At 39.5% G+C, this 11,811-nt stretch overlaps 1 protein-coding gene across 2 annotated transcripts; it reads right to left on the bottom strand.

Moving 5' to 3' along the window:
* Positions 1-801: 801 nt before the first annotated feature.
* ykt6 (YKT6 v-SNARE homolog (S. cerevisiae)) lies at positions 802-11,452 on the bottom strand. Of its 2 annotated transcripts, none has more exons than XM_072658375.1 (8): positions 11,149-11,452; positions 9,992-10,129; positions 6,227-6,309; positions 5,089-5,189; positions 4,316-4,420; positions 4,140-4,205; positions 3,879-3,980; positions 802-2,679 (listed from the first exon to the last, which is right to left on the bottom strand). In XM_072658375.1, the coding sequence occupies exons 2-8, from the start codon at positions 10,093-10,095 to the stop codon at positions 2,644-2,646; spliced, it is 597 nt and encodes a 198-aa protein (XP_072514476.1). In that variant the 5' UTR covers positions 10,096-10,129; positions 11,149-11,452; the 3' UTR covers positions 802-2,643. The 2 variants fall into 2 exon arrangements, with proteins under 2 accessions (XP_072514476.1, XP_072514477.1); XM_072658376.1 differs by lacking the exon at positions 11,149-11,452 and adding an exon at positions 10,328-10,780.
* Positions 11,453-11,811: the final 359 nt, after the last annotated feature.

The raw sequence follows: 11,811 nt of genomic DNA, 5'->3' as shown, positions 1-11,811 counted from the left end.
TATAGACTGCTGTGCTGCAAATCCCAGGAGATCAGCAGTATTAGAAATATTCATTCAGTTTCTAAAAACAATCATGCCAAACTGAAAATCACGAGACCATGCCATTTCTCCATTCTGACGGTTGATTTGACCATTACTTGGAGCTGCTGGCCTGTATCTGCAAGATTTGGTGCATTGTGCTGCTGCAACATTATTGGCTGATTAGATAAGGGCATAAAAGCTGACTGCAAAAACTGAAAAGTGTGAAGCTAGTCTCAATTTTCTAGTATTATAAGAGCTCTCTCGTGTGCCATACTGTCTCATAACTGCAGTTGAAGTATGCTCACTGAATGTTCATGTTCAAGTGCAATACACTGCATGACTGAATGTTCATGGGCACCTTTTCATCCACTATTTCTTTGAGCAAGGATACTGGGAAAGTGTGCTCCCACTGCTGCAGTAACAGCCTTACTGTCTTGGGATTTTGGGACACAGCTGTGAGAATTTGACAGCATTTAACCACAAGAGCTTTAGTGAGGTCAGGTGCTTGATATAAAATGAATGTACTTAATGGAGCTCTGGATCTTCTTAACCCTCTAGTCAAGGGCTTTCCAATACTATGCACAAGGGCCTGTGTGGCTCACTCGATTCCACTTGTTTAATCAATTAGCCCGTCTTCAAACAACGAATCCCATATGCTTTAGCTTGGCTGGAATAAAAAGCTGCACTGCGTGTACCTTAATGAATTCACTAAAGGAAAGGCGTGTCCACAAACACGTAAAAAAAAAAAAATTGCATATAAAAACATCCTCCAGTCACAGATTCAGCAAAGTGATGTTATTCGGTTTTTATAGATTGCAGATAACTCCCACTAAATACAACTGCAGTGTTAATCATACATTAAGTACACTGAGACAAGAGTAAGATTTAAAAACTACGAAGTACAAAGCCAATTAGTTCCGCATCGAACTGAATGAAAGACGTTACTGTATATTTAATGACAAATATTAAACAACATGTTGCATATAAATACAGTACATGAACATGTAAGAGGAGTATACTTTGCAAAGTTAGGTTTTTTTTATACACAACTACACATAGAGCACTTTACCATTGTGGCAAGTTAAGATTAAATGAGCTAGCGAGGATTTGGCAATTACGAGAAAGGCACCTCAAAAGGTCCTCCGGAGCGCCTCGTCGTTCTCAACAAGGCAATACGCCATCATTTATACAACATCACCCTCACGTTATTGGAGGGACACACAGAAGCCACACGAACCGAGCAGTAATTCTGCGTAAAACATAACACCGTCAGATCACTTAAAAATACATCAGTCATTTCTATTACGCCAAGAAATCACCACCAGCATACTCACAAACAAACCCAACGATGAACAGAAGTGTCATTTAAGAAGGGTGCCTACTTTAAGCACTCTCGAAAGTCAAGAGCCTTGATCATTTCTCCATAAGAAAATGTAGAAGATCGTACACGGTTCTCAAAACAAGAAAAGAAGAAAAAAAGAAAAAAGGTCTCAGGTCTTAACTTAAATGCCTCAGAGATATGAATCGTTCCCTATGTCTCACCTTGCGAGTCTGATTCCGCCAAAAGGAAAGAATTGAACCAAAAACCTATGAAGACTGAATTTAGTGTCCAATGTGATTCAAGACTCATCACTGTTTGTAAAGAGTATCAAATGCTGTGTAATACAGCTTAGCAGGCATAAAGTCAAAAAGTACACAAGACCAGCATTTGACAGGCCCAGCTTAGAGCAATCCTCCAGTGGCCTGTTCTAGACATCATACTGTTGGAAAAATGCCACCCAAGGGTAAGGGGACTGATTTCATAGGAGACCACACTCTTAAGGCCTTGACTGTCAGATTAGCAGCACAATCACCACCAATTTGCACATTTACAACTCGATAAGTGCTAAACCAAGAGAAACTTGGAATGTTTTAAATGAAACTACAGCAAAATTCTTTCAATTCATGTGCTAAAATATTCAAACACTAGTGAAGAGAACTGTATGAGCTGTTATCTCTCTCATTTATTTCACATTTTCAAAAGAACACCAGCCTTTTTTAGTGATTCAGGCATGTTTCTCCAAGCTACCATTTCTTACTATGCTTTGCAACACAAGTCTATCCGAAATGAAGCAGCTGAGTAATAAAATTTAGTCGCTTGAAATCTCCGTCTTTCTTAAGGCTAAATGAACAGTCTAACTGAATGCACGCAATATCAGCACAGCCACCTAAAAGTAAGGCACAGTGGGGATATAGGTCTTAACCCCTTTTCATGCTGCCCGCCGTCCACCCTAAGCCGATTTAAGCCAGACCCTGAGGAGCCCGTCTAGGGTTTAAATTAGACCCTTCAATGGAACCGAAAAGAAAGTCCTCATTAAGCGAAGTAAGTGTGGTGGAGTCTAAGAGATCAGCCCCCTCTAAAAATGAGCCCCAAAAACAATAAAAAAAACACCACACATCAGTGATTTACGCCATCCTCAACACTCATTATAGCCCACTGGGGTCTCTGAAAGGGCTGCTTGCTCTGTGTCCTAGCCCAGGCCAGGAGAAGGAGTGAACAAGAAAGAAACGAAAGAGGAAGAGCAGAGAAAACGAGAGAGAGGAAAAATAGCCAAGGAGAGTCCAATCCGCCCAGTGCCGGGATCACATCACCTCACAGCAAGAGTTCTGTTTCCGTGCCTAAAGATAAAGAATACATAAAGTACACATAAAAATGTAAGCAATTTTACAAAATATTTTATATGATTTAATTCTAGCCACCAAAGGAAATCTGTAGTCTGTCTGCTGCAAGTAAACCCAAAACGCAGTTACTGTTATAATGCACCCTGCTAATAAAGGTGTTAAAGCAACACAGTGAAGCATTTTGTAACTTGAAATGGCAGCTTCAAAATAACTGTGATGCCGCACTGACACCGTATGTGTAATAGGGTGAACAGCCTCTATTGTTGTTACTTAAGGACCAGAATGCTGGTGATTGCACTATGTAACGCTTGTGAGAACTGTGTAACACTGTGTAAAATCTTCTATTACCTACAGTGACAGTTCTGTATCTCTAAGCTTGTCCTGAACTACATATGTAACGCATTTCCTTCTTTAGGGGTGGCTCCAAGCGCAAATTACACTTCCAGACTATAGGGGGAGACCAGGAGCAAGAAATACCAATTCTCACGTAATGCTGCTTTAAGACGACCTATAACTTCCCCCAAAATTTATCACAATCGGTCAATCATTTTCAGATATGAAGCTTTAGTATTACCTTACAGAGTGTTGTAGAAAGTCCTTATTACACACATACTACATTTTTGTAGGCTTTTGCAGCATTATACCTCAGACAGGAATGCAAAGTCTGGTGACAATTAACCACTGAGCCTCACTAATATTCACCAATACCTCCAATTCCTAGAAGTTTTCTTAAGTTTGGTCTTGAGAAAATACCCTTTACCCTCAGAATTGTTCACAGCTCTGCTCTTAGTATGATAAATCCTTGCCCTCATACAACAAATCCCAAGTAAGAACACGTTGGTGAATGTGAGAATCTTTGTGAAAACTGTGCAGGTTTTAAGAAGGAAACTGTTCTGTCGAAGGATTGGTGCATAAGGCCCAATGTTTTTGTGGTAAGGCAAACAGTAGTAACACAGCTGGTAATAAATCATGTCATGCCATTTCTATCTTGAGCAGATTTTAAGTTCAGCTTACAGTAATTTTAGCTATTTTCTTGCCTCTCTAGTCTGCTTGGGCAAGCTGTCTTATTAACGCTTAAAAAACGCTAACAAAAACCCAGATCATATTCTTGCTACATTGACAAACTATTTAAGTGCACAGAGTTTAAATGCTCCATATTTATGACTCAAGCATGCAATCATAAATGATGTACTGACCGTTTTGTAGAAGGCTTTTGACTGGTTTCCCAGATGCTCTGACTTTTGAACCAAATCATCCAGCTTTTCACCTCGTTCCAAAAGCGACTCCATTGTGTTGTGCTGTAAAAGGAGATACAAAGGAGGAAGTTCTTGAGATACCCACTTCTATGTTTGCAAAGATAGGTTAACGTTCATTTTCACAACATAAACACCATTACACCAAGATGATGTATACATACGTACAAGTCCAATACATATAAAATACAATAGTTGTCTCACCAGAATAATTTTGGTTTCATCCAGTTCAGCTTGTACTTTGGTCATGGCATCTGCCTCACGGGGGTTCTGTGGAAATAAATCAGTGATAACACAAGATCATGTGTTGGTGTGAAGCAATTTGCTTCAGATACCTGCATTATTTAGTATTTTCTAGCTGATACAAAACACATAATTACCTGATACTTAGCCAGATAACTGTCCAAAGCTGTGTACTGTACAGTAGCTGGTGAACCAGAGGGCCAGTCTATGCTGTTCACCTGCCGGGAAAAGTCATCCAGCACCTGCAACAGGAACAAGGGGTGTCAAAGAACAGAAGCGGTGACATGCATAGCGGCACCACAAAACCATACAAGACCAGACCTAAAGATTTACAGAGTAAGGGACTCCATGGTAAATGTGTGGGGCAGTGTGAACTGCAAATAAAAATGTTAGGTCAAGCCAACTCGACACTTCTCATTAAAGAGCTGAAGAGAAGGGACAATGGACGACAGCAGTGAGAGAGGTTCTCAGGGGCGGGATAGCAAACAGGCTTCATAAATATTTTGGGTGAAGTCTTCGTTGAAACAAAACCAGAAGGCGCAAATCGCAACCACTCTGTGTTGGGAGATCTCTACAGAAGGTTTTTACAGAAATGCCCAAATGCAGCCGCGTGTCTGTGGCCAAAAAACATGCCATTTTACAGTGAGCTGGATCGCATTCTTGGTGATAAGCCCAGCAGTCAGCCACTGAACTCCTTGATAGCTCCTGTGAGGTTGCATTCTTTAAAAAAATGCTCTTTTGCGCATGTACGTCAGTTTAGGAGCGTGAACAGATATTAGGTCACATTATGACGAGCCTTAAAAACAGCCTTAAAAAAAGTAATAAATAATTTTGCACACAGTAACCAAACTACACTAACACTAATTGTTCAACAATGGACTTTCTTGTCCACTTAAAAACACAGGCTCACCTTATCAAGCAGAGTAAAGCACACTCTGGATGGGTATTCAGTGTCCGCAATCACCACTCCACTGAGGTTGTCATTCCGCACATAGACGTGGCACAGGTATTCTAGGAGAGGTGGAAAAACAGTGGCATTTCTCACTGCCCAAAGTTTCTGTTAAAAGATAAATGTGCAATTTGCACAATGATAGAAGACTACTGAAGCTGTGTCGTCACTCTGTAGCAGACCTCACACCATATTAGAAACTCTAGGTTTAACTGAACGGTATGTATGATTGCCATAGATCAACAGGGCTTTCAAAAATCGCTTCTATACGAACCTGTGGTGAATAAAATCATTTTAAATTCAATGTCTTATTTTCCTGTGTATGCTGTTTTCTCACTATGCTACTGGACCCTCTGAATTAAGAACAAACCAAAAAATTTGTTTTTCAAATGCAAGCTTTCGCCACTAGCAAATAAACCAGCAAGCTTACTTAAGTTTTTAACTATTACTGTATTGACACTATTACAGTACATTTTATGAAGCTGGTGTTTTGTTAAATAAGAAGAAAAACATTGAGTCTAAAGCCAATAGTTTGTTTACTACTAGTCACAACAAAGGCGATTTTTGGGAATGCATTTTTGTCACCTATTTTTATAATAAGAAAAAAATCTCTTCATTACAAATCAACTGATTGCGACAGCCCTAATTGTAGCTGGATATTTTTTGCTTGTGCAACAGTAATAGTAAGAGACAGCAAAGTTGAAAGCATGGCCAAAAAGAAAGAAAAGAAAGCTAAAAAAAAAAAAAGGTATTTCCTACCGCATATTCTGATTAAAATAATGAATAAGATTGCAAGTACTAAGCCTGTCAAAGGACAACAAGCAAGTCTAGCAGCAGTAAACGATAAGGCAATGGATAGCACACATTACTGTTTCTGACCAAAGTCTGCGCTTGGGTGAAGCAAAACAGCAGCTGGACAATTTGTTCTTCTAATTGCATCAGCTGAGAAACATCCGCCCTCCAATTTGTGTTTCGAGTTACAGTGAAAGTAATGACCTGCTCTCAATAATGACAGCTTCCAGCACTAAAGCGCAGGCAAAGCCGGCACAAGGCTTCAGTGTTATGTGATGTAGCTGCATTTCGACAGCTTAGTACAAACCTTGTTCCTTGACTGAAGCACGGCTTCCTAGTGATGAGCGTTCAACTATCAGGGCACTGGTGAACGTCATGAATTCCTGTACACTGGAAGACAAGAATATTAAAGACACATGAAGATATCAAACAGGACATTTTATATATATATATATATATATATATATATATATATATATATATATATATATACAGTGAGTCCAAGAAGTATTTGATCCCTTGCTGATTTTCTTCGTTGGCCCACTAATAAAGACATGATCATTCTATACTTTTAATGGTAGATGTATTCTTACATGGAGAGACAGAATATTAAAAAGAAAATCCAGAAAATAAATCTAAGGAATATATATTAATTGATTTGTATTTCATGGAGTGAAATAAGTATTTGATCCCTTAGTATTCATTAGCAGTTCTGGCTTTTACAGACCAGTTAGACACTCCCAATCAACTTGTTACCTGACCTGAAGCCACCTGTTCTCACTAATCACTTGTGTGAAAAACACCTGTCCACAGAATCAGACAGATCACACAGATTTCAAGTCTCCAACATGGGTAAAACCAAAGAGCTGTCACAGGACCTCAGAGTCAGAATTGTTGACCTTCACAAAGCTGGAATGGGCTACAAAAAGATTAGTAAGGTGTTGGATGTGAAAGTAACAACTATTGGTGCAATTATCAGAAAGTTTAAAGAGTATAACATGACAATCAACAGACCTCGGCCCGGTGCTCCAAAGAAGATTTCGCCTCGTGGGGTGGCAATGATGCTGAGAACAGTCAGAAATCGTCCTGCAACCACTCGGCAGGAGTTAGCAAATGACCTGAAGGCAGCTGGGACCACAGTTTGCAAGGAAACAATTGGCAACACTTTGCGCAACAATGGATTCACATCCTGCAGTGCCCGAAAGGTACCCCTGCTGAAGAGAGCACATGTGGAGGCGCGCCTCAAGTATGCCAATGATCATTTGAAAGATGAACCAAGTTATTGGGAGAAGGTTTTGTGGTCAGACGAGACCAAAATTGAACTTTTTGGCCTCAACTCCACCCGCCATGTGTGGAGGAAGAAAAATGCTGCCTATGACCCCAAGAACACTGTGCCCACCGTCAAGCATGGAGGTGGAAGCATAATGTTTTGGGGGTGTTTCTCTGCCAAGGGTACAGGGCTACTTCACCGCATCACTGGGAAGATGGATGGAGCCATGTACCGCACAATCCTGAGGGACAACCTCCTCCCCTCTGCCAGGGATCTGAAAATGGGCCGTGGTTGGGTCTTCCAACATGATAACGACCCTAAACATACAGCAAAGGCAACAAAGGATTGGCTCAAGAAAAATCACATTAAGGTCATGGAGTGGCCCAGCCAGTCGCCAGACCTCAATCCGATCGAAAATCTATGGAGGGAGCTGAAGGTCAGAGTTGCCAAGCGACAGCCCACCAACCTTCATGATTTAGAGAGGATCTGCAAAGAAGAGTGGGCCAAAATTCCCCCTGGTGTGTGTGCTAAACTTGTGGTTAACTACAACAAACATCTCACCGCTGTGCTTGCAAACAAAGGCTTTGCCACTAAGTATTGAGTGTGTTTGGCAAGAGGGATCAAATACTTATTTTCCTCATTGAAATACAAATTAATTAAAATATATTCTTTAAAATTATATTCTGGATTTTTGTCTTGATAGTCTGTCTCTCCATGTTAGAATATATCTACCATTAAAAGTGCAGAAGGATAGTGTCTTTATTAGTGGGCAAACAAAGAAAATCAGCAAGGGATCAAATACTTCTTGGACTCACTGTATATATATATATATATATATATATATATAAAAATGTCCTGTCTATCTTTAATTCCTCCAAGATATCACAGGGTTCCCACTCGTTTTTGGATCATTATCTGCACTATTTAACACCCGGTACAGTATGCAAATCTGTTCCATAGATCTGTCACCAAATTAGGTAAAGGTAAAGGTGCACGTATTAGGAGCACATGACATACAGCAACGCTCATTATACTGATGACTGAAGCTTGTTAGCAGGAAAATACAGTTAACCACCTGATAATTAACAAAGAAAGCTTGACATCATGTACAAACCGGATTCCAAAAAAGTTGGGACACTAAACAAATTGTGAATAAAAACTGAATGCAATGATGTGGAGATGGCAAATGTCAATATTTTATCCATAAGAGCATCCAGTAGAGTTTTACGGCCTTGACCCTTACGCTCAGCGATTGTTCCAGATTCTCTGAATCTTTTGATGATGTTAAGCACGGTTGATGATGATAACTTAAAAGGCTTTGCTATTTTACGCTGGGTAACACCATTCTGGTATTGCTGCATCTTTCTGCGCAACAATGGTGGAATTGGTGATCCTCTTACCATCTTGGCTTCAGAGAGACACTGACACTCTGAGAAGCTCTTTTTATACCCAATCATGTTGTCAATTGACCTAATTAGTGTTAATTTGTCTTCCAGCTGTTCGTTATATGCTCAATTTCCTTTTTCCAGCCACTTATTGCTACTTGTCCCAACTTTTTTGGGATTTGTTGATGCCATGAAATTTTGAATCAACATATTTATCCTTTATAATGTTACATTTCCTCAGATTAAACTTTTGATCTGTCATCTATGTTCTATTACGAATAAAATATTGACATTTGCCATCTCCACATCATTGCATTCAGTTTTTATTCACAATTTGTTTAGTGTCCCAACTTTTTTGGAATCCGGTTTGTATGAGGCACGTGTGTGTGAATCAGTGTCCAATTAATCAATTACAAAAATGTGTAATAGGTAGCAACTTGTGTCCATGACAGTGCAGCATTACAAACATCATTAGCCATCATATATGATAGTAGACCTCTGCGTCATGCCCATATTAGTACCTCTGGATCTAAGTTGCATTTGTGAATAACTTTTTAAATTGTTCCAAATCCAATACGTTTTATTATGTATATGTTTTCCTGCTGAATGCCACTGAAAAAAAATATACAACATACAATCTTTGTGACTCAACAGTTCCAACTTTTCACAACCCCAGTAATATTTTCTTCACATTTCTAGCTATTTTCCTACTTTCCAGGAGTCTCCATGACTAGAAAAATAATTTCCAGCTATTCCAGATTATCATGCTTATACTCTTTGCCTGCACCATTAAGTTTGTAAATAAAACATCTGTGATGCTGTTTACAACACTAATTTAATTTTCACACCAGACCTGGTTTACCTCCACATACTGTCCACATTCAATTAAAACAGGCTATACATCTAAGCTATAAATCGCTCAGAGACTACATATGTACTACAGTTTATTTATTAGTGTATCAACTATAGTTTACACTCTAAATTCCACCTTCTGACTTACAGTTACTGCTCCTGTATATAGTTGTATTTAAGGCTACGCACCTTGTTTTTGGACTATTGTCCTGACTATTACTATACTTTTTTGCAGTGTTTTGCTGTACTGTACCACCCTTTATTTGTGTGATGGCAAAGCTGAACCAAACTGAATTCCCCAGGGCGTGCGGGAACTACATAACTTTTGTTATCGTGATACACAGTATGCTTTTTTGGACATTGTTGGTCACATCCCAGGAAGATTGTTGGTGATCAGCTGCAGGTTTCATTACAAACAGTGTAATTACAAGTGCAGCAGATGTTGAATATGAATCCCTGTATTCAGTTTTGGAGAGATCATAGATCATAGATAGAATTTGTCACTACTGATGTATGTCTGTGGTTATATGTATCGTGAAAAAAAACCCCACTGTTGTGTACCTACCTTGACCTCTGAAAGAAACTGAATGAAGACAAGTCATATGCTGCCTTGAGCAGGTTGGCCTTGCTGGAGCCTTTGTGCAGGACACTTAAACTGTAGAGCTTCATGATGCTTTTGCTGTGTTGGGGCTTCTTAACAGACCTGAAATAGGACACGGACATAAGCAGATGACATAAGTATTGATACATTAAGAAGATTAGGTTAGCTTCAACAACGATTTATAGACCCACATTATTACACAGACTTCTTACTTAGCATACAAATACTGTAAACATCATGAAATGGTCTGAAAGTGCTTAAAAACAAGTAGCTAGCTACATTGCACCAGCCTTCAAATACCTCTGTCTGGCGTTTGCTGATCCGCTAAGGAAAAGGATTAGCTAGCTAGCGAGTTGACGGTAGCATGCTAGCTAGCACAGACGGCTTCGCAGCTACAAGGAGACGTGTCACATACACTAGCTAGCTACATGTCCAAATGTTTGTGGACACCCCTTCTATTTAATACATTTACCAACTTTAAAGTTACACCCATGGCGGACACAGATGTGAACATCAAGACACAGCTTGTCTAGCCCCTGCAGAGTGGTACTACCAATAGAATTGGACCCTCTGGACAACATAATCACGACCCTATTGGCACCTTGCCTCCTAATGCCAGACGTGGGCTAAGGGGGTTTAAAGCCCCCAGCATCGCGCTATGGGCAGTGGAACGGAGTTATCCGGAGTGATGGTTGATGCTCGATGCTCCATCCAATACTTTCGGGATGAGGTGGGGTGGAGATCATTCAATCAACCTCCTGACCTCAGAGGCTAGCACTAGCTAACGCTGTTGTCGCTGGATGCAATCAAATCCTCACAGTAATGCTCTATCCTAGCTTAAATCTAGAAGAACGCATTGCCTAAGCTGTGTAGACCGTTACTCCAACAAAAGTGTGATCAATTATTTTTTGAACACCCTTGATTTTTGGAGGAAACAATGAATGAGCAGGTGTCCCAATACTTTTGTCCATAGTGCAGGAATAGCTGGATACGACTCAAGGCGAGGCAACAGGCAATAGACTTCCTTAAATTAGCTAACATCCTCATAGAACAAGCTTATAATTTCATGACCAGTGTCACGACATGTTTTTAATAACCTTTAAAAGCGGGGCCAGCCTTACCTTTAAAGTCCAAAGCGAGAGACTGTAGCTAGCGCTAACGGTTAGCTAGCTAAGCTAAGACCCAACAGACGCGGCTACAACAACCGAGCGTCTGGCAGCTTAAGCTACAGCGGTTAGCCGGTTTGCCAACTTTTCTAACTCTCCGTCCTCAGCGAAACACGAGGACAATACATATTTAAAAGACTCTTTTCATCGAGCAAACTGCAGTCAGAAAGGGATATGAATATTACGCTACAACCAGTATTTTTTCCAAAACTTGCCTACTAGTGATTTCGTTCGGGGAAAGTGAAAATGTAGCGCTATGTCAAAAATGTCTCAGTTATCTGGAGATTTCAACGTAAAAGTAACACAAACGTATTATTTTAAACCATTTCATGGAAAATCAAATACTAATTTCCAGAAATTATCATTCTTCAAAACTAGAAAGCTTGTTTAATCTTCTGATCTATTATTTAAAAATAGAAATAACACTTTTCACATGTGACTTTTATTTTGTAGCTTTCATGTTGGATACTTGCAATAACTGACAGTGGTTTTTTTTTTTTTTTTTTAAAGCAAACTAAGACATTATATGTATATATATATATATATATATATATATGGAGACCTATAGTTGCTATTCATTACTTAATCTAGTTAATTATTTACTGTTCTTAAAGTTCT

Source organism: Salminus brasiliensis, chromosome 16 (genome assembly GCF_030463535.1).
Source record: "Salminus brasiliensis chromosome 16, fSalBra1.hap2, whole genome shotgun sequence".
Lineage (NCBI taxonomy): Eukaryota > Metazoa > Chordata > Actinopteri > Characiformes > Bryconidae > Salminus > Salminus brasiliensis.
The sequence above is the reverse complement of the archived record's forward strand: the minus strand, read 5'-3'. Positions and strand labels throughout refer to the sequence as shown.